Here is a 23,423-nt window from a genome sequence, read left to right as displayed (position 1 = left end):
TGTATGTATATACATGTATATATGTATGTACATGTATGTATGTATGTACATGTATGTATGTATGAACATGTATTTATGTATATATATTTGTATGTATGTATGTTTGTACAAGTATGTATGTTTGTATGTATATACATTTATGAATGTATGTATGTATGTACATGTATGGATGCATGTATGTATATACATGTCTGTATGTATGTATGTACATAGATATATGTAGTGTTGTATGTATATACATACATATAGGTACGTATGCATATACATGTATGGATGCATATACATGTATGGATGCATGTATGTATATACATGTTTGTATGTATGTATGTACATGTATGTATGTATATATGTATGTACATGTATGTATGTATGTATTTATATATATATACGTGTATGTATGAACATGTATGTATGTTTGTATGTATATACATGTATATATGTATGTACATGTATGTATGTATGTTTGTATGTATATACATACACATAGGTATGTATGTATATATATATATTTATGAATGTATGTATGTATGTATATATATATAGTTGTATGTATGTATGTACATGTATGTATGTATGTATTTATATATATATATATACATGTATGTATATACATATAGGTATCTATATAAATTAATGAATGTCTGTTTGTATGTTTGTATGTACATGTATGTATGCATGTATGTATATACATGTATGCATAAACCTCTTCACTCGTCCCAACATCAACAGTCATGTATTGAAATGATGGTTTTTATTAAGGTCACTGTACATTCAGGTACCAAACAGCATCACGGGAAAGTCTTGTGTTGGAGGAAAGCATGGTCGGAGCAGCGCTACAGGAACTAAACACGTCCAAACAGAACAAACCTGCTGCTACATCTGCACACGTCCACCCAGAGGAAAACAGAACTACCAGCAGCTGCCAGGTTTCCTGTGCTTCCTGTTATTGGCTGATAAGCACATTGATTATATTTCAATAAGCACAAGAACGGTCAAAGCTACATTCTTTAATCAAGTGTGTCTGTCATACATCACGTGAGTGCAGAAGCTGATCATGTGACACTAGTCTGTTACATTTGACATGAACAACTTGAGGGTGATGAAACCTCCGTCCTGGCAGCAGGTTTGTCCTGTCAGACTCCGTAGTTGGTAATTTTTCAGTCTGTTTTCACTAATCAAGAGCGTTCTCCTCACTTCGTATGTTTTCAGCCTCCAGAGGGCGCTATTCCCCTTGTTTAGGAGCAGCTGTGGCATCTGACTGCACAGGTTAGGTTTGTTTACAACCAGGATTTTATGGCTGAGTAGACACTTTGCAGATTCACAACTTAAATATGTTTTACTTCATGCAGCTGCTGCCTCATCATCCTCCAATAAATACACAAACTTATGATTCATTAATCCTGAATTGGCCCTACAGACTGTTTCTGGCTGGAAGTCGATGGTGATGGTGTTCCTGTCCAGATGAGACGCAGAGAGTTCCTGCTGGTGGCGAAGCGTCGCGTCAGACGTCAGCAGGGTAACAGAGGAAAACAGGCTGCTGAGCAAAAGTCAAAAGAAGATCCAGAAATGGAAGCAGATGAAGGAAACAGCTGGAATGCGGCGCCAACGTGGTTACGAGTCTGATGAGAACGCTCTGTGAGAGTTGGGGAACTGCTGAGGGTTGAAGTCTGGGTCTTCCCTCACCCGCTTCTTGATGTCTGCCTTCACCTGCGGAGGAAACACAGAAATTACATCCTGACATCAGGAGCTCTTCTTCTGTGGTGGTTTCATTCTAAATTACTCACACATTTATAGAAAATATGATCAGAATAAAATCATTAACTTGCATCAGGAACATATTCAGGTTTAAGTTGGGTAAAAAGTATTAAACTAAGGTTGAAAGATGATCAAACATTTTATGTAAACTTAAAAGGCTGAACAGCGCCCCCTGCTGTGGGAACCTGCACTACATTCAGCAGGAAACTCATCGGGTGACGACCTGCAGGTGTGTCGTCGGCTCTGAGGTCTTCAGAGAGAAATAACAACTAGTGGAGATTAAAACGGAATAAAAAGCAGCAGGTTTGTCTGAAACAACAACGTTCCGGTTTGATTCAGAAGTTTCAGATGAACAGTAAACGTCTCGTTACTTAAACTCAGATTTCCTTCATGTTTATTAGAATCTTCCTGGAAAAATGAACTGATTTACTTAAAAATCACAATATTTATTTAACTTTATTTTATATCTGACCGACCTGCATATCAACCTTCCTAGTTTAATATGATACCGACGTTTTAACATTTATATCTGCATACTGAGCTGAACTCCTGCAGCGTTTTTATGGATATTTAGAGATAAATCTTTAGTATTTTGACTCAGAATTCAGCTTATAAATGAATATTTTTACATAAACAATCTTAGTATTGTTGTTTGTTTTAATGTTTTCACCAGTTTTATCTCTTTCTAACTGCATTTAGCGTGATGGAGATTAGTTTTTTCTTCACAATGTTTTTCCTTCTTCGTAAAATGTGACATCAGATAAATCCCATAACTTATTGTGTTCCTGTAAATAAGCCGTTAAAGCAAAATAAACAGTTTTATACTAAACTTTCAGAGTGAATTCATGAATAAGTCGAGCCTGGAGGACATGCGCTCTGCGTTACCTGTTCGGAGTACGCCTCCTTCACCTCCTGGGCGTCCAGGTCGCTCTGCAGCTGCTCGGCGGAGGTGATGGGCTTCGCTCCCGCCGTCCTGGCTGCTTGACTGACGGCGTCGGAGAGGGAGAGGAGGCTGCCGCTGCCCTGCCCGGTCTGAAAACACACATTCACACTGCTTCAGACGGAGCCGCGGGGCCGTGGCATCAAACAGGATGAGCCGCTCACCTTCCGACGCTTGGCGGGCATGCCGTGCAGGTAGGCGTCCGACAGCGGCGGCTGAGCCTTCATCTTCCTCTGAGTCATCATGTCGCACCTGATGATGGGAACCCATTCCTACAAACAAACAAATGTAGAAGAAGAGATGAAAGCTGCAGGTGTCAGTCCAACCGCTGGAGTTCATCATGAAGAGATGTTTGAGCGGAGGAAGAGGTTAAAAGAAGCCGATACGTGTTGCTTTGTATCCTAAATCACTTTGTCTGGATTATTCTGACAGTTTTCTTCATTTTAAACCTTTTCCTTATAAACAAACAAACGTTTTTATGTTCGGATTAATAGAAATCTTACTGTTTTAAAAGCGCTGAAAATTCAACATTATGATGCATAAAGAGACACCAGTAAGACTTAGACGCCGAGACGTTTTCAGAGCAGGTGTTTAAAATCTTCGTCACTCTGATTGAAGCCAATTTAAAGCTTCAAATAAAAAGTTTTCATCTCTCCAGACAGGAGGGGAAAACACCATCTCATCACTTTAACCCCTTCATGCATCGTGTCCGTGTTGGTAAATAATGTCAGTGAGTCATCCAATACCAGGGCTGTGACGATAAGTTTGGGTCCCGATTCCATTTAAATTGTGATTCTCACAATTCTTCCATATTGTTGATTTTTGTAGATTAAAAAAAAATGTATAAAAACTTTTTTTTGCTCGTCATTTTTCTTGATTTTGATGAGAAAGAAACAACACAGTAGCCAGACCATCATTCTGCTGTTATAATGCCCAAGAAGACAAGTTAAAGGATCAATAAAAACATTAAAAAATTACTAAAATTTCATAATGGATTATTTTTATTTATTTAAAAAAAACATTTTTTTAAAATTGTGAAGCAAAAAATAATCCCAATTTTCAATTTTTCAATTCAATTTTTCCGCCCCTATCCAATACGTTTCCACTCACTGGAGAATAAATAAATACATGATATAATTAAACATAATGTAAATATGCCAGTTGAAAATAATACAGCTATATTTTATACAAGATTTACATTATTATGTATATATAATATTTTAAAGAATACATTAAATAAATCATGATAAATTATAAATGTCACTAATAAACAAAAAAGTATTTGCAAATGTCTGTAGAGGTAAAATACTTTATTTAAAAATAATTGATGGATTGTTTTTTTATTCATTTATGCATTAAAAGGTTAACCGACCCGTTCTAAACGACTGGATGGCGACACGTCTATTAAACCCAACCGCCATTTGTCGTTCTGTGTGAGCCGCGCTTCGTGCACGAATCACACGCTTACCGGAGCGAAGAGTCAGCGCTAGGCTAGCGACATGAGCCAGGATACGACGCAGACCTGCATGTAGAAAAGACCCGACTTGAAGGCGTTTATTCGGAGGGACGTGAAGCAAGGCGGCTGGAACTGTTGTTTATTTCTGCTGTTTAGTTGCATTTTCAACACGGGAGTCAACGACTCATCCTGGAGCCCCTAGTGGATGAAGGAGAAACTGCAGGCTTTATGCGCTGGTAGATTCCAGAAACGTGACGGTGAAGAACAACTATTGTCTGAGAAGAAGAAGATGTTCGTGTATAAACCAGGACAAAACAATCGGATGTTTAAGCCTCAGTTTGCAAATTAAAAACTTGACGAGAGGAAAAGAAGGAGATCGTTTCATGGTGACATCATTAATCAGCTGATCTGTTTGGGTGACGTGATGTAAAACAGGTGGGGGGGTCCTTACAGGTGGAACAGCTGCAGCCCAGGCTTCTGACTCTCCAGCTGACTCCTCGCTGCCTCCCTCAGCTCCGGCTGCTGCCATGTCGCCACCTAACGGCGCAGCTCCGCCCGAGGCTCCCAGGTCTCCAGGCAACGCCCTCGTCTCGCGTGACGCCGCCGTGTCGTGGGACACCGACATGGCTTCCTCTGCTGTGGTGGCTGCAGCCGGTGACAGGGTGTCCCCGATCTGAGGAGGGAGGACAACGGAGAGGTGAGGGAGGACCTGAAAAATGAAAACGGCGCTGATCTGAAGACGCGTCTCGCTTACCGTCGCACTTTGTGCTCTTTCAGGCTCTTGTGTGCCGGTCGCAGAAGACTGATCTCCCTGAGAAAGAGGGGCATCCAATATTTATTAGCCATGTCAGATGCAGCGTTCAACGCAACATGATACAGACGAGCCATCAGATAAGAGGGACGACGTCTCTGCACGGTGAAGAAAGGCATAAATGCTGAATCGGGTTGGAGGTTAGGATACCTGCGTGTGGACGATGTAGCTCTGGATCTGCTCCTGAGAGATGGGGATGTGCTCCAGGATGACCTGCAGCCTCATCGTCATCATGCTGGTCATCCAGTTCACCAGACTGGGGCTGATGTCGCTGGACATCCTCCGCTGGAACAACAGAAAATCCAGGTTTTACACAACTTCTGGTTGTTCTTCACGTCATGCTGGGGTTCAGTTCACATGCCAGGGAGAACAAACGTAGAGAATCCCAGTAGGACACCTTACACTGTTCTTCTCACATGGCTGAAACATACGACATGTAGAAGCTGCAAAAATCTGTCATAATGCAGCAAATCTCAGATGTTTTTCCTCCCCTGTAAACATTAACAGTAGCATCTTCATCACAAGTCCCGACTGGGCAGGAGGCAGCAATGCTAACATGTAGCTTAGCAGCCATGCTAACATGTAGCATAGTAAAAATGCTAATATATATCTTAGTAGCGATGCTAACATGTAGCATAGTAAAAATGCTAATTTATAACTTAGCTGCAATGCCAAAATATAGCATAGTAACCATGCTAACATGTAGCATAGTAGCAATGCTAATGTGTAGCTTAGCAGCAATGCTGACACATAGCTTAGTAGCCATGTTAACATGTGTCATCATAGCCATGTTAACACATAACATGGTAGCAATGCTAACATGTAGCTTAGTAGCCATGCTAACACATAGTGTGGTAGTAATGCTAACACGTAGCATGGTAGTAATGCTAACATGTAGCATAGAAGCAATGCTAACATGTATCTTAGTAGCCATGCTAACACATAGTATGGTAGTAATGCTAACACGTAGCATTGTAGTAACGCTAACATGTAGCATAGTAGCAATGCTTACATGTAGCTTTGTAGCCATGCTAACACGTAGCATAGCAACATGACAGGGAGAAACTGGGCTGATAGACTCCACCAGCATCAGCGGACATCCAGACACAGCCTCTGAAATGAAGGTCCTGCTGGTTTCCATGGAGATTCTATTGCAATGGTTTTTTTTCACTTCTTTCTGGATACTCGTGGTGCTTTACGGTCTGACTCTGGATCCTCGACTCATCGATGGCCGTATTGATAATCAATCTGCTGTAACGTCTGTTTAAAATGTCTCAAATTCACGTTTTGCAAAGTCCCCGCGGCATTAATCTCACACGAAGAAATAAAGAAGTAGCTCTGATTCTACTCTGAGCTTTTCTTTACATTTAAACAGAAGGAAAAGGGGGAAAGAAATAGCAAAAATAAGACCAAAACAAATTCAGCAAAAGAAAATCTAATAATGTTCAGAGTTCGAGTAGAAGACTTAAATAAAATATCCGTTCAGGCCTGACTGACGTCCTGCAGCTCAGCCGGCAGTCTGAACTCCTGGAACTACGCAGTACTCACTATCCTGTGGTTGATGACGGCAGTCAGAGCTCTCTGGTCTCCTCTCAGGCAGTGCAGGTTGAGGGCAAGACACTCGAACAACGCCTGGTTGCACATCTGCAGCAACCTGGGTCCGAACGAGTCATCTGGACAAGAAACTTTACAGTTACTTCAACAAGACTGATTTTATTTACTTGTAAATTCCTTCTTTTTGTTTTATTTGTAGCAGAGACGAAGGAGGCGAACTAGTCGCAGCTAGCCGAAGCTTACCGGTGCAGCGCAGGATGTGTGTGGCGATGTGAGTCAGCTGCTGTCTGAAGAAAGACATGTTGGTCTGGGTGACGTCAACGCCGTCCAGCACCGTGACTGAAGACTCCCTCTGTTGGACAAAAGCTGTTTTTTTATTCCATCTCAGTAAAGTCGAACAGACCTGAAGATTTCACAGCCAGTCAGAGATTCACAGAGGGTCTGAATTACCCTCGATACGCACAAAATGAACCAACATTCCCAGTCCGATAAGATTCATCCAGTATAAGTGAAAACTAGAACATGTTTAATTTTAGTCTAACTTTATGATTAATACATTGTTTAATATCAGTGGCTTGAGTTCATCAATGTAATATCGATGGATAATTAAGTTAAAATAAAATCTAAACGCAAAAAACATTTAAATCACTGTTGGTAAACTTTATAAGAAAAAATAAATGTAGAAGAAGAAACGGGGACAGTTTTCTCCTGGGCATTTAACACCTCACTGAAAAGGATTTTGCCCGTTGCGTAGCGAGGCGTCGGCCCGTTGCGTAGCGAGGCGTCGGCCCGTTGCGTAGCGAGGCGTCGGCCCGTTGCGTAGCGAGGCGTCGGCCCGTTGCGTAGCGAGGCGTCGGCCCGTTGCGTAGCGAGGCGTCGGCCCGTTGCGTAGCGAGGCGTCGGCCCGTTTCGTAGCGAGGCGTCGGCCCGTTGCGTAGCGAGGCGTCGGCCCGTTTCGTAGCGAGGCGTCGGCCCGTTTCGTAGCGAGGCGTCGGCCCGTTGCGTAGCGAGGCGTCGGCCCGTTGCGTAGCGAGGCGTCGGCCCGTTGCGTAGCGAGGCGTCGGCCCGTTTCGTAGCGAGGCGTCGGCCCGTTGCGTAGCGAGGCGTCGGCCCGTTGCGTAGCGAGGCGTCGGCCCGTTGCGTAGCGAGGCGTCGGCCCATCACCTTGTAGCCAACGTTGTTATAACAACCAGTTTTACAGGTTAGTTTAAACCTGCTTTATATGAACCAAATGAAGGATTTTTATAGTAAAATTCAACATTATATTAAAGGCTTTAAAGTATTTAATTATTGGGTTATTGTCCGTTAAGACATTGTTCCTCTCGGAGCGCTGCTATATAACGGACTTACGAAGCTCTCGGTGATGTACTCCTCCAGTTCGTTGACGAGGTTGTCGGCAGCAGCCTGTGGAGGAAACACAGAGGACGAAACCTCAGAATGATTAATGAGGAGGAATCGATCTTTCAATAAACATCTTGATTTAATACTGACAGCGATGTTCTGATCAGTGGGTTCTCTGCCGTTGAGGTAGTTCTGGGTGAAGAACTGGGTCAGCTGAGGCTGGATGCGGCCCAGCGGCTGGTGCTGGCCGTGGAGCAGCATCACCAGATCTGACATGGTGAACGTCTGGCACACCAGCATCAGCAGCTCACCAAAGAACCCTGAGAACCAATCAGAAGAGGCGGAACATCAAATAATCCACTGGGAGGAAATAAACGTCCAATAAAATGGGAGGAAGACGATCATCGGACCTGTGGGGTCCTCAGGGCTGATGAAGATGTTGGTCGCCTGAGAGAGCCTCTGCATGAACTGGGCGATGCTCTCCGTGTCGTTCTGAGCTTGGCCCAGAGAGCCCATCATGGTGCTCAGGACGCCGCGGACGATGCCGGTGAACAGCTCTGGGTTGAGGGACTCGGCTGCAGCCGCGGCGGGGTTGGGGGCCGGGGTGGGTCCCGCGGTAGGAGCTGGGTTGGATCCAGAGGGAGGTGGGGGAGGAGCGAAGACGGGCTGCGAGGCCTGAAGGAGGAAACGAGATCAAAACAACGCAGACAATCCTGCTTCCCGCAGGAGGTGACATCGTCTCAGAGCCAAACACTGACCTGCTGGATGAACTCGCTCACGCCGTGGATGAAGGCCGGGACACCGGACGTGGTGACGGTTATGGACGGGGCCCCTCCAGGGCCGGCGCCGCCAGCTACCCCCAGCAGGGAGCCCAGCAGCTGGCCGAGGTCTGGCGGCATCTCCTGGGGCTCGCCGGCGTTGGGCTCGGTCTGGTTCTGGGTGGACGCTGCGTTAGCAGTCGGAGGGGGCGTTGGACCCGAAGCAGAAAAGGAAAAGGAAGAGGAAGAGGAGGAGGTGGAGGAAGGGGTGGACGTGGAAGTGAACGTGGAGGAGGAAGAAGACGTCGCCGTCTGACCAGCTGCGATTAAACAAGAGACGAGTAATAATTTAGTATCATGGCTGACGAGCCTTCGGCCATGTTTACAGAGAGGAAAGCGCGTACGCATCTGTCCCGGCAGCAACAGCTGTCCGACCAGCCCGCTGATCATCTGGTTCAGAGCCGCTGGGTTGAAAGCCTGCAAACACAAACAGGATCTATGAGGATCGTTCAGGTTAGAAACACGGGTGATGGAAAAACTTCAGCAGAAATGACGCAGAATTTAACATTTAATTACTATTTTGAGGTAACATCCTGAACAAACAGGGCGATGCATACTGGAAGAGAACCCTTAGTCTGCATATCCGTCTTTTATTTATGTCATTTATACAAGCACAATTTAGTGCATTAAATTTAAAAAAGTAAAATGGTCAAAGTCTCTAAGTACTCACTTGGACAGACTTTTTTTTTTTTTTTTTTACGAAAATAAATGCGAATTTTATGTATTACAATTACCTGTTTCCTTCTTTCCTTTTTTTTTTTTTTTTTTTAAATAATTTTATTTTCTCAGTTTTTTTTAACTTTAAAAATCAAGGTTCAAAACAATTTCAAAAATGAAAATAAAAATGAAGTTTTAAGGTAAAAATAAATTTAAATGATTTTAAAAAACAAAAAAAAGATCAAATATATATATCAAAAAATATATATATATAAAAAAAAAACTTTCAAAACTTACACCAAGTAAAAAAATTTAAAATTAAAAATGAAAATAAAAACAAAATAAAATATAAAATTAATAGAAATGAAAACCAAATTATTTAAAAACTTACAGCAATAAAAATTAAAAATTAAAATAAAAACACCTCATAAAATAAAATATTAAATAAATAGAAATAAAAAACTATTTCAAAACTTACAATAAATATAAGAAAGAAAAAAACACATGAGCGATCCTTGCCCCCACCTGTCCCGGCTGCTGGCCCGGCATGGCAGCCCTCACATTGATGGTGGTCCCCCGGGTCCCGAAGGCCGGTGGCGGCATGTTGGTTGCAAACGGAGGTCTGGTGAACACAACGCGGGCCTGCGGCTGGGGGCTGGTATGGGAGGGAGGAGGGGGCGCGGTGGGGGTGGTGGTGGGAGTGTTCGGGCCCGTCGTGGTGGTGGAAGAGTTGGGTGTGGAGCCGTAACCTGGAGGGGTGGGCTGAGGTGGGACTGGCTGACCAGAAGCCGCGGCGGTGGCGGCGCTGGTGGCGGCGCTGGTGGCCACGGCCGCTGCATACTGGCTGATCTGCTGCATGACGTTTCGCATGAAGTCAGGAGGGAGGGCGCCTGCAGGCAGGAAGGGCAAAGGTCAGGTTTAAAGGACAGGCTGGAAGTAAAAACAGTGCAGCTGGAACCTGGCCGTACCTGGCTGTCCAGGTATCTGCTGACCTCCTGTGGCGGAGTTTGGACCCGGTCCTGCAAACACACACACGCATCAGAACGGTCCACTAAAGCCGTCAGTGTATTATCATCCAGAAAGGTCAGAGCCGTCGATGAACAAGCATCCTGCAGGAAATCAGGTCCCGTCTTCTCCGCTCCGCCAGGGTCGTCTGGAAGCAGCGCTTGGAGTAACACGACTCCAACGGACTGCCGCTGAGCAACGTCACACACACACACACACACACATTCAATCAGTGGCGGGTAGGGGACAACACACCGTCCGTGTTCATCTGCATCATGACCACCGGGACAGCCTGGTGGCTGATCCTGATGACCCGGGGGCCAGCCTGTCCCTGTCCAGCCTGCTGATTGGATGGGGTAGGCTGTGAGGGGGAGGTCTGTCCCTGACCTGCCTGCTCTGACTGGCTGGCCGGCTGGGTGGGCGGAGCTTGTCCCTCAGTGCTGTTAGCTGCAACAGTCACTGTGGCTCCCAGGTTCATCTGTGGGCGGAGACATGAGGAGTGAGTGCGGTTACGCCATGAGGACGATGCGTGGACGGCGTGCACGCCGTCACCTACTTGCACTGGGATGTGATGATGCACGGCTCCGGGAAGGTTGACCGGGCTGGCGTAGTGAGAGAAAGGCCGGACCACGTGGAGGTGGCGAGGCACGGGGCTCATAAGGTTCAGCCGCAGGTCGCTCAGGGCAACCAGGGCGTTGCCAAGGAGACGGAGACACTCGCACATCTGGACGAGAGTTCGCTGGTCGTCCTCTCTCTCCTGCAGAGAGAAAAGTCAGAAGTTTTAAATAACAACAACCTAAAACGCCTAAATCCCTCCCAGACCGCGGTTTCCATCACACGCATGTAAATAAGATCACATATGATCTGATCAACGTCGGGACCAAAACAAACGGCACTTTTCCCAGCAGAAGCAGAATTCTGTCACTTTGACTGGACTTTTTAGGGAGTTTAGCTGCTTTCTGTTCAACACACACACACACACACACACACACACACAGAGGAACAAATTTAAAGTCTAATTTAGGAAAAAACAGAAGATTAAAGTCTTTATTTAGCCTTTAAAGATGCTTTATGTAACTTTCTGACGTTAAAACTCTGCCTCCCGGACTTGTTGGATGACACAGTGACATCTATCATGTGTGTTTCTAGATCTGCTGCTGCCCAGCAGCGTCCCGAGGCCGAGAAACCGACACTAAAGAAGCTTTTACCTCCGCGACGTTTGGCTTCACGGTAAAATAAGGAACTGGCTGTTCTGAACACACAACGTCGCTGATTAAGAAAAGAAACGCTAGAAGATTAAAAGAGACAAATCAAGAGTAACATGGTAAGATGGTCTTCTGCTGGCTGGAGAGCTAGCAGGTCAGGTGGTGGAGGCTGGATTTGCCGTCGTTGGGGGGTTGACGAGAAAACAGCAAAAGTTCTGTTGTGTGTCTTTAAGAACACGTGGAAACAAAACAAATTTCCCCGTAAATCAGAAAGTCCAGCTCTGGAGCCACATGTTTTCCATGTAGCCCTGCTGCAACGCGCCTGGATCCAACAGCCTGTCCAGTTCTGACTCGTTAATTCCAGTCAGGTGTGTTGGAGCAGGAAACATGGAAACACACTACTACATACGATTAGCATGGCAGAAAAACATGATGCTATTGATGAAGGGGAGTTTTGTATTGGTGCATCGGCTCCATTTTACATCCCGTCGGGGAAGCCGCAGCATCGTGTTGTCATGGAAACCGCACTCAGAACACACATCTGACTGGAAGCAACAAGTTCATGTAAATACCAGCTAATCACGAGGAAAGATCATCAATCATGAGCTGCCACGAGGTTCCACGCGAGGAGCGCTTCTTTTCATCCTAATGATTTGGAGACTTTACATGTTTTTATTTGCTTTTCTTGGTTTTTACGTGCCAGTATCTCATGTGTTGCATCTGCGCGGGCAGTTTTGTATCTGAGGAAGTTGCGGGATGTAAGTTGGGTGGTAACTGGAAGTTGTAGATGTACGGCTTCCTGAACTGCACTGGGAAGATTAAATAAAAATAAAACTTACTTAAAAATGTCTGCATAAGAAGCTGGAAGTCTACCTGAAAATAAAGAATTTAACTTTGAGCTGATTAAATATGAGTTTATTGTGAAATATGCAGCGGTTTCTACTGGATATTGCAGGTTACCCGGTTTTCTGTTTAGATTTGGGAAATTAATCAGCATAATTTCATCCAGTATAAAAATACTGATTATAAAGTGGCATTCTTCAGTGTTTGTGTCATTCGTGCACCTCGTCGACGGAACTTCCCCACTCACACGAGTGTTTACAGAAGCTGATAATCGGCTTCTATCAGAGGGAGTAAAGTCTGAGAAGAAGACGCAGCATTCAGCGCTGCAGACCCGCGGTTACCAAGGCGCTTCAACGTTTGTTGTGATCATTTCTCCATCAAACGTCACGAGAACTCAGACAACCTCAGCGTATTTGGACGCCTGAAGGCAGGAAGTTCATGCAGGGTTCAAACTCATATGCAAAGAGACGCATCATCCTGGCAGTAGATTCACCTGCAGTCTAAACGTGGAAGTAACACCTGGGTTACTTCCTCGACCGTTTCCTGGCCTGATGCCGTTAAAGCATCTCCTGCAGAGTCCTGCTGACCATCACATGTTAGTAATTATTCAGAGGTTTGGCTCCTACTGTGTTATTGTTGTATTCTGCAGTGGTGGCCGTCTCCAGAATGGTGTGAGCTCTCTGGATGAAGGGCTGCAGCCTCTCTTCGACTCTCCGCAGCTCAGACAGCATCTCCGCCAGCTCGGCCGGGCTGGGATGGCTGGACAGGGACAGAAACACAGAACAGATCAGAACAAACACTGGCAACGACATACACCTGCACCATGTTGTACTTTAACATGTACATAAACAACATCCCAGGATGGAAGATGTACAAAGTACGAACAAGTAGTTGGTGTACTGTCTCTGGTAAATCTGGCTCAACACCTCTGAGCTTCCAAAGCCTCAACTTGGCTAATCGCTAAGCTGAGTAGGGCAGAAACAGATTTTAGCTGGCAGTTATGTGGTTAGCTGCCATATAGCGGCTATGTGGTTAGCTGCCATATAGCGGCTATGTGGTTAGCTGCCATATAGCGGCTATGTGGTTAGCTGCCATATAGCGGCTATGTGGTTAGCTGCCATATAGCGGCTATGTGGTTAGCTGCCGTTAGCTGCCATATAGCGGCTATGTGGTTAGCTGCCATATAGCGGCTATGTGGTTAGTTGCCATATAGCGGCTATGTGGTTAGCTGCCGTTAGCTGCCATATAGCGGCTATGTGGTTAGCTGCCATATAGCGGCTATGTGGTTAGCTGCCATATAGCGGCTATGTGGTTAGCTGCCATATAGCGGCTATGTGGTTAGCTGCCATATAGCGGCTATGTGGTTAGCTGCCATATAGCGGCTATGTGGTTAGCTGCCATATAGCGGCTATGTGGTTAGCTGCCATGGCGGCTATGTGGTTAGCTACAAGGAAGGTAAACTTCCAGAACATTCAACAAGCTCAGTATCATAAGCTAACTGCTGCTAAATTGCTTTAGGTTTGAAGTTGAATTAAAGATATTGATAATGAACATTAATGGTCAGTGACGTTAAGCCATTAGTAAGCTAACGAAGTTGACCCTGGTTATAGTGGTATGGGTAACTGGTATGTGGCCCCACTGGGACCACCTCAGCACTGCGATGCCTTACTCCGCCTGTCCGATGGGAAACCAAAACAGCTAAAGCTAAGATCAGCTGATCAGAATCTAAACGGTACGAAAATGGTTGGATATGTAAAACTGTGCTGACGGACCGTGTATAGCCGCGGTGAGAAGGCGTTTCTGATGCGATTTTCTGCACATAAACTAGCTTGGACATAATATCTTCAGCTGTACGACAATTAATCCATCTGGTGTTTAAAAGTTCATCCTCTTCTCCTTCCATCCTTTAAATGATCCTAATTTCTCATTTCATGACTCAGTCGCCATCAGAGATCCGATTCCAGCAAGACGAAGCCGTGAAAATATTCTACATAAAGACTCTGGTTAAAGTTATATAAATAATACTGTAAACAGATCAACCACCAGCTTCAAGCTGTGTGTTTATGCCCAAACTGGTTTCAGACCAGTCAGACTTCTAAACGTAACAGTAACCATGGCGACTACTAGCAACAGCTGTAGCATCATCTATATCAGAGCTGGAGAGAAATGAAAAGTAAAGAATGTAAAAAACCGACAGATTTAGTTTGATTGATCTGATCGGTTGAAGCCAAACGAAGACAAATGATGACGGACATCCGGTCCATTCCGTCAGCTTACATATGAAGAATGCCTCATATGTAGAGAAAAGTAAAAACATGTCTTACTGGGGCCCAGGCTGTGGAGTTGGTCCCTCAGACGCAGCAGAGGAGGAGGGGGGAGGTGGGGGAGTAGTAGGAGGTGGGGAGGTGTCCATGGGCTGGGCGGAGGGAGAAGGAGTGGAGGTGGTGGATGAAGATGAAGGAGGTGGGGGTGCAGCAGCTGAAGCCGTCTCCGTTTGGGTTGAAGATTCGCTGGTCCGACCCTGAGGACAGATCCGGGACATCAGAGGACCGGTTGCCAGATCGGGGCAACGTTTCCCGCCGGAGATCTTACCTCCATCCTCTGGATGACGTCGTTGATGTCTCGGAGCAGGTTCTCAGCCAACACCAGCCTCAGCCTGGGCTCGCTCTGAACCGGCTGGTCCATATCGATGTGCACGTTGACGGAGCCGTTGCTCTGGAACGGCAGCAGCGACCGTTAGCAGCGTTTCATCGCCTGATGCTGCGTACAGATGGCAGGGATGGAACTTACCCCAGTGCTGGTCGTCACTCTGGCGTTTCTGGCATTTTCTCCCATGCCGGACACCATCTGCTGGACCGACATCTAAATCAGAGGACAACCATACATTTAATGGCCTTTAGGAAGCTAAACCGACGCTTTTGCTGCTCGACGTGAAACTCGTTTCTGTTGCATGCCAGCTGGACATCGACAGATCACGGTGGAAACATAATTAATTCAACTTCAATATGAATTCTTATGGATGTTCTTGGATTAAATGTGAGTGATCAGCTGATATCTGAACTGCTCTGCCAGAACGCCAAGCAGCTGCTGTTCAGATGCAAAGTCTGAGGTTTGTTTCTGTTCCAGGCAATCCGCTGACAGACGTGTGACGTAAACAGTAGTGCTGTGATGATATGTTTTTGTTCCAATTCAATTTAAATTTTTTTTGGGTGCTGATTTGATTTAAATTACGATTCTCACAATTCTCCAATATTGCTGATTTTTGTAGATTAATAATAAAAAAAATGTATAAAACTTGTTCTTTGTTCGTCATTTCTCTTGATTTCAAACAGGAAAAATCATTCTGCTGCTATAATGCCCAAGAAGTAAAAAGATCAATAAAAACAATGAAAATGACAAAAATCTTCTACTGGATTAATTTAATTTATCTGGGAAAAAAATCCATTTTTTAACAAAAAATCTATTTTAATATTGTGAAGAAAAAAATTCCCAATTTCCAATTTTCCGATTGGATTTTCCCACCCCCAGTAAACAGCTGTGTGTGCGTCCCCGTGGAGCTGCGTGAAAACATGTTTTGTTTTCTGTTGCAGAAGAATGGTTTTCAGATCATTTCCAAGCCAACAGAAGAAATAAATGTTTTAACGGACTGGTGAACAGAACCGGGCCTACCTGGATCTGCTGAGGGTCCATGATGTTGACAGGAAGGTTGAACGTGCCGAGCATGACGTAGCTGTTAGCGTTGCGGTCGTGCGGTGGTCCTTGTGATGTCCCCTGGGAGGAAGAGGATGGTCCGCTGTCGGCTGATGTTCCTCCCGACCCCGAGCCGGGCTGGGAGGGCGGAGGAGGGGCGCGCTCCACCAGGTGGATAACCTTTCCACCCACATCTGCAGCAGCGGAGGAGTAAACCAATCAGAATGAGCGTCTCATTACGTGTGCACATTGAGCCCTTTCCTCTGCAGCGTTTACTCCGTACGTCACCCTGCACGTTCACGACATCACATCTGAAGCAGGATCCTCCTCCACCACTTGCTGCGTATGTTTATTTTATGTGATGTCTGCCGTCCTACGAGCGCCTAACAGCAGCGCCGCCGCTCACTCATGCTTGTAACAAACAGCAGAGTTTATCTGTGTCGTATTTCTATTTGCACGCAGATTATGTTTTAAATTTGGGTGAAACGTCTCAGATGAAGCAGATCTAAAGACGCTGAAGGAGAGAAAATTATTAGAGATTTATAAAAGTTATTCTAACAAGCCTCTAAAACGTGTGTAGCTGCAGTTCTGTCAGCTAAACCAGCCCGACTTCTTTCCCCGTCTGCCGGGCTTCAGCAAAACGCCGGAGACCTGCGGCTCGCTTCCTGTTTCTGACTTCAGAAACTCGGAATTCTGCTTCCGTTTCCTCGATGTGAACTGAGAGAAACTTAGATTTATTTGTCGTGTTCTGCACATGGAACGTCTGGAACAAAACGTCTGAAAGCGACTTGTACAGAAAGAAACATGGTTAGGCCTGTCCACAGGGACAGACTGGACATCAGCAGCCATTTCCCTGCTGGTCTGAAGCGTTTTTATTGGTCTCACTGGTTGATAAAATTCAGAAGATCACTGTTGTTTCATCAGAGGAAACCCTTCTCTCCTCTTAGACTGGAACAGTCATGTTAGCTTTAGCCCACATGCCTTTGTTAGCTGGCTAGTTCCTGTTAGCTCCAGATTAGCTCAGTTAGCTCTCAGCCGTCCTTTCAGCTCCACGTTTTTACCCATTTTCTGTATTTTCCTGGAGTGACGCTGCCAATAGCGACGGTGAGAACAACAGAGCTTCAATTTCGCTCCTCAGAAACGACGTGACGGAGGCTCCGCCCATCGTTTTATCAGCAGTCTACGGCTTTAGCCTAAATGTCACAGTAAACGCGTCCTGACTGAGACGTGGTTAGACATGTTTAAATCAGCTGCTGGCTGACCAACTTCTCTCTGCTGCTTTACAGTTTATCAGATGTTTATTTCTCCTAGAAGTTTTCTGTCAGCGTTATAATATCAGAACCCAAAATATTACAATATATAATATTCTGCTGGAGGTTTCCTTCCTGTTAAAAGGGAGTTTTCTCCTTCCCACTGTCGCCAGTGAGCTTGCTTAACAAATCCCTTCAGACTTACTGTAATCTGCCAGCGTCCTTTCGTCCTGCAGCACTCTGCCCTGGTAGATCAGCCTCTGTTTGTCCACGGGGATACCCACCGAAGGGGCAATGTGCTCCTTGAACTCTTTCACCGTCAGCTAAAACCGAAGAATCAGAGTCACGACCAGGAAGGCAGACGTTCAGCGTGGGAACACGAAGGAAGGAAGGAAGGAAGGAAGGAAGGAAGGGTGTGTTTACCTGGGCACCGACGCTGTAGGTTCTGCTCTGGGAGTCCAACGTTTTCACCGTCACCTCTATGTCTGAAGGCTGCTCCTCCATGGTGCTCCTGGAACACAACAGAAAGACAATCTGCTATTTATAATAAATATGTTTACAAGCTTAAAGCGCATAAACGCTCATCAGATCAATTCCTCATCATAAACAGCCCACAGTTCATAAGAATCAATGATCAATACTGTGACAGAGACTAAATAATTATAGTTTGCTTTTTAAGTTCACATTTATTACCTAGTTCTTCACTTATGGCAAAATATTTAGTGTAAACTTAACGTCAGAGATATAATTAAAACATATACCTGACATATTTTATACTCATAAGCTGCTTATTTGTTAGGGCCGGTAAAATCAAATCAAATATTGGGATTTTTTGTTTCACGTTTTAAAATAGATCTTTTTTTTTTTGTTGTTGAAAAAAATCTATTTTTTTTAATAGATAAAAATAATCCATTTTAAAATTGTCATTTTTATTTTTTTTATTGATCTATTTCCTTGTCTTCTTGAGCATTTTAGCAGCAGAATGATGATCTGGCTGCTGGGTTGTTTTTTTTCTCATTGAAATCCAGAAATATAACAAGCAAAAAAAAAAAATCTGTACTTTTTTTTGGTTTGTTTTATTCAACAAAAATCAGCAATATGGAAGAATTGTGAGAATTGTAATTTAAATTGAATCGGCACCCAAAAAATCTGGGACAAAAGCAAATCGTCACAGCCCTATCAGTCTTGTTTTAACAGCAGATGTTAACTAAACTGGAATGTAGATTTATTTTCTCCATGGGTCATAATTCAGACCATCATCTGTAAATGTGAGCAAACAAGGTTTAATAACACAGTTATCAGCAACATTTATTCATTTAAGCTTTCTAAACAATAAATACTTATTTTCTTCTCTTATAATTATTTCAAATGCAAATGCTGCACCATGCAGCAGACATGGCAGCATGGCAGGAGGAAGAAAGAAACGACACCCTCATGGGTTTCACATCCATGTCAAAGCTCCGTCTTTAATTATTCCCGCTGGATGAAACAAGCACTTCCTTTTAAACATGGTCAGAAAGTTCACGCTGCTGTGGTGGGAACCATAACTCCACCCCAACCGCTAGTATAAGATTATATCTTAGCTGTAAAACCACGTTTCCATGACAACATGATGATCTGCATGTTCACACTGTCGGAGAGCGACGGGACGAGGAAAGTCTGGATTGTATCAGAAATGTCGCACTCACCTGGTGTGTACAAATAGTTTTTCTGACTACTACAACTCCACTTATCATGTAAATATCCCTGTTTTTGTACATCGTTTTTAAATTATACTTTGTATTTTGCAAGATGGGTTGGAGACAAATAACCTTTTCTGTTCCTGTCTATATACTCTCATACCTCAGAAACTGATAAGCATTAAGCTTAAATTTAATTTATATTATTTAAAAAAAGCAAACGCTTCAAAGATTAGATCCAAGTGGCTTTCAGAACCAGTTTTAAAGTGAATACGTGACTTTTCTGGTATTCAGAGACAAATGAGGAGTTCCTGAATGACAACAGAAAGGAAATAGCTATAAAAGAAACTAAACAGAGGGTTAAATGTAAAACCTGATGTCCAGCAAATAAAATAATGACACACTCAGGTTAGAAGCATTACACAGACACTTCCACTTCTCTTCAACAACCAGGTGAGAAAAATGGATCAAAACAAGGCAAACCTTCATATAAATTCCATCCATCCATCCATCTTCTGCCGCTTATCCGGGGTCGGGTCGCGGGGGCAGCAGCCTAAGCAGGGAAGCCCAGACTTCCCTCTCCCCAGCCACATTTGCCAACTCTGCGGGGGGGATCCCAAGGCGTTCCCAGGCCAGCCGAGAGATGTAATCCCTCCAGCGTGTCCTGGGTCTTCCCCGGGGTCTCCTCCCAGAGGGACGTGCCTGGAACACCTCACCAGGGAGGTCCAGGAGGCATCCTGACCAGATGCCCGAGCCACCTCAACTGGTTCCTCTCGATGCGGAGGAGCAGCGGCTCTACTCTGATCTCCTCCCGGATGACCGAGCTCCTCACCCTATCTCTAAGGGAGAGCCCGGCCACCCTGCGGAGGAAACTCATTTCAGCCGCCTGTATACGAGATCTCGTTCTTTCGGTCACGACCCACAGCTCATGAACATAGGTGAGGGTAGGAACGTAGATCGACTGGTAAATCGAGAGCTTCACCTTCTGGCTCAGCTCCTTCTTCACCACGACAGACCGGCGCAGAGCCCGCATTACTGCAGACGCCGCACCGATCTGTCTGTCGATCTTGCGCTCCATCCTTCCCTCACTCGTGAACAAGACCCCGAGATATTTAAACTCCTCCACTTGAGGAAGGACCTGACTCCCGACCCGGAGAGGACAATCCATCCTATTCCGGCTGAGGACCATGGTCTCAGATTTTGAGGTGCTGATTCTCATCCCAGCCGCTTCACACTCGGCCGCGAATCGCTCAAGCGAGAGCTGGAGATCACGACCAGATGAAGCCAACAGGACCACGTCATCCGCAAAAAGCAGGGACCCAATCCTGAGGCCACCAAGTCGGATCCCCTCAACCCCTCGGCTGCGCCTAGAAATTCTGTCCATATAAGTTATGAACAGAATCGGTGATAAAGGGCAGCCTTGGCGGAGTCCAACCCTCACCGGAAACGAATCCGACTTACTACCGGCAATGCGGACCAAGCTCTGACACCTGTCGTACAGGGACCGGACAGCCCTTACAAGGGGGTCCGGTACCCCATACTCCCGGAGTACCCCCCACAGGAGCCCCCGGGGGACACGGTCGAATGCCTTCTCCAGGTCCACAAAGCACATGTAGACTGGTTGGGCAAACTCCCATGCCCCCTCCAGGACCCCAAAGAGGGTATAGAGCTGGTCCACTGTTCCGCGACCAGGACAAAAAACACACTGCTCCTCCTCAATCCGGGATTTGACTATCCGGCGGACCCTCCTCTCCAGGACCCCTGAATAGACCTTACCAGGGAGGCTGAGGAGTGTGATTCCCCTGTAAGTGGAACACACCCTCCGGTCCGCCTTCTTAAAAAGGGGGACCACCACCCCAGTCTGCCAATCCAGCGGTACTGCCCCCGATGTCCACGCGATGCTGCAGAGGCGTGTCAGCCAGGACAGCCCCACAGCCTCCAGAGCCTTAAGGAACTCCGGGCAGATCTCATCCACCCCCGCGGCCTTGCCGCCAAGGAGCTTTTTGACCACCTCAGCGACTTCAGCCCCAGAGATAGGAGAGTCCACCCCTGAGTCCACCAGCTCTGCTCCCTCATGGGAAGACGTGTTGGTAGGATTGAGGAGGTCTTCGAAGTATTCCCTCCACCGACCCACTACGTCCCGAGTTGAGGTCAGCAGCTCCCCACCTCCACTGTACACAGTATTGATGGAGCACTGCTTCCCCCTCCTGAGCCGCCAGATGGTGGACCAGAATCTCCTCGAAGCCGTCCGGAAGTCTTTCTCCATGGCCTCGCCGAACTCCTCCCATGCCCGAATTTTTGCCTCGGCAACAGCCGAAGCCGAAGGAGGAATGGAGGAATTTATATGAAGCTTCGGCTTCATATAAATTCCTCCATTATAAATGGGACCGCTTCAGAAAAACCAGACAAAACCTGACTGAAGAAATAAGTTTATTAAATCTGCCACACATCAAACAGTTATTAAAAACTCAACATGTAATGTAGGACCTCTGCCAAGTGTGAACAAAATAATGTTTTGTTCACATTAAAACACTAAAATCTTATAGTTAGAAATCAGAAAAAGATTGTACTTTTCCATTAAAAGAAAAAAAAACCCACTAGTTTCAACGTTAATGGAGCCCAAACTGGAGTTTATATTGTTAACTTTGATTAGTTTACTAAAATATTAGCTTAATGAAACACAACACAAACATTCCAGCTCCTATAAAAGGTTTAGTTTAAAATGTCTGTTTTTGTCAAACTTACAGGGTTTAGATACAATGTTAGTATTTATTTTGATCTCCATTAGCTATTGCAATACAACTATTCTTCCTGGAGTCATACAACATTCCTCTCATAATACAATCATTACAACAGTTTTCTATACAACCTTAACAGTGATAGCACATAACTAGCAATCCCACACAGTCTGTTATTATTCCTGCAATAAAAGAGGGATAGCCTTCCTCAATATGTTCTCTTACAGTTGTAGTTTATCCAGTAATGGGAGTGGTTACTGAACAATTCAAATGTAAGCGGAAAATTTTAAATTGCATTTAGATTTCTGATTAAACCCAGTAATTCAGAAATAAAAATAAATAAAACTCCCAAAAGACACAATGTTTACCATCTTATTATTATCTTTTTTTTTTTTTAATGTATCATTATTATTATTATTATTATTATTATTATTATTATTATCATCTTATTATTAGTTCACCATATTATTATTGTTTACTACAATACTGAATTTCCCTTTAGGGATTAATAAAGTATTTTTCATTTTATCTCAAATCATCAACTGAGTTGTATTAGTTACCAATAAGAGTAAAAATACCCTTTTAAAAAAAACTGAAAAATAGAGTAAAAATGGCCTTTAAAAAAACCCTAAAAAAAAAAAAATCTTTTTAAAAAATGAATAAAAACCTAGCCTTTAAAAAACCTTAAAAGTAGAAATAGCCTACAAAAACTAAAAAACCGGGGGTTTTTTTTTGTTTTTTTTTAAAAGTGAAAATAGCCTTTTTAAAAAAAACTTTAAAAAAGAAAAAAAAAACTAAAAAAAAAAAGTGTAAAATAGACTAAAACTACTAAAAAAAATAGACTTAAAAATAAAATAATTAAAAAAAAACGTAAAAATAGCCGCGTGAATTTCTGAGTTTAAACAAACTACTAGGTCATCATAAAAGAAAGAAAAGTCCGATTAATTAATGGTAATTTCCCTGAAAGATCAGCAGTTATGTGGCGCTGTTTACTAGCTAACTGCAGCTAACGTTAGCACAGACAGGCTAACTGCAGCTAACGTTAGCACAAACAGGCCACCGTAGTCCCGTCCCTGCCAGACACCGGCACTTAATCCGTTCTGGAAAGATTTGTGTGTGACGCTAACCAGACATCATAATACACACTGGTTTAACTTGTTTGTCGATGCCTGGCTGATATGGTTTAGCTCCGATTAAAATGGAGGGTGAAAATATGTCTGCAAACAGACTAGCTCTAACTAGCTACTTAACCAGATGGCTAAGCTAATGCTACATAAAACTACGCTTTAAAGTTTAATTAACTAATCCGAAACCAAGTGACATTTTTTTATATAAATGCCATGTTGTTAAACACTTACCAAAGTCACAATATCCTTTTAGTTTATCCAGTCTTCGCAGTTAGTTATTTTTCATCGGCTCGCTGGACACTTCCCGATGAACGCTAACGCTGCTGCTTGCTAGAATCCATAGACATAATACACATAGACAGCATATACATAGACAACACATACATAGACACTGCGTCACGCTGCTGATACGTCTCATCGCGCCGCCGTCTTGGATGGGTCTCCATGCGCCTCCAATGCATTTATTGGTAAGGTGTAGGTCCAATTACAATAATTTCACCCAAATTTACCTCATTTTTCTCACAGTTTGGTTTGTTACAAATGGCAGAGATATT

At 44.4% G+C, this 23,423-nt stretch overlaps 1 protein-coding gene across 3 annotated transcripts; it reads right to left on the bottom strand.

Annotated features, from left to right (window-relative positions):
* Positions 1–749: 749 nt before the first annotated feature.
* On the bottom strand, positions 750–23,208 carry bag6 (BCL2 associated athanogene 6). 3 transcript variants are annotated; one of them, XM_079241386.1, is made up of 25 exons: positions 23,101–23,208; positions 17,749–17,836; positions 17,531–17,648; positions 16,055–16,269; positions 15,176–15,247; positions 14,978–15,100; positions 14,710–14,906; positions 13,012–13,144; positions 10,894–11,094; positions 10,593–10,815; positions 10,301–10,351; positions 9,858–10,222; positions 9,020–9,092; positions 8,616–8,935; positions 8,268–8,532; positions 8,008–8,177; positions 7,867–7,920; positions 6,760–6,868; positions 6,511–6,635; positions 5,113–5,247; positions 4,906–4,962; positions 4,603–4,824; positions 2,860–2,967; positions 2,641–2,787; positions 750–1,707 (listed from the first exon to the last, which is right to left on the bottom strand). In XM_079241386.1, the coding sequence occupies exons 2-25, from the start codon at positions 17,827–17,829 to the stop codon at positions 1,612–1,614; spliced, it is 3,660 nt and encodes a 1,219-aa protein (XP_079097512.1). In that variant the 5' UTR covers positions 17,830–17,836; positions 23,101–23,208; the 3' UTR covers positions 750–1,611. The 3 variants fall into 3 exon arrangements, with proteins under 3 accessions (XP_079097512.1, XP_079097513.1, XP_079097511.1); XM_079241387.1 differs by having other exon boundaries at positions 10,725–10,815; XM_079241385.1 differs by having other exon boundaries at positions 8,616–9,092.
* Between the last annotated feature and the right edge of the window lie 215 nt (positions 23,209–23,423).

This window comes from Telmatherina bonti (assembly GCF_933228915.1).
Source record: "Telmatherina bonti genome assembly, chromosome: 5".
NCBI classification, from domain to species: domain Eukaryota; kingdom Metazoa; phylum Chordata; class Actinopteri; order Atheriniformes; family Telmatherinidae; genus Telmatherina; species Telmatherina bonti.
The sequence above is the reverse complement of the archived record's forward strand: the minus strand, read 5'-3'. Positions and strand labels throughout refer to the sequence as shown.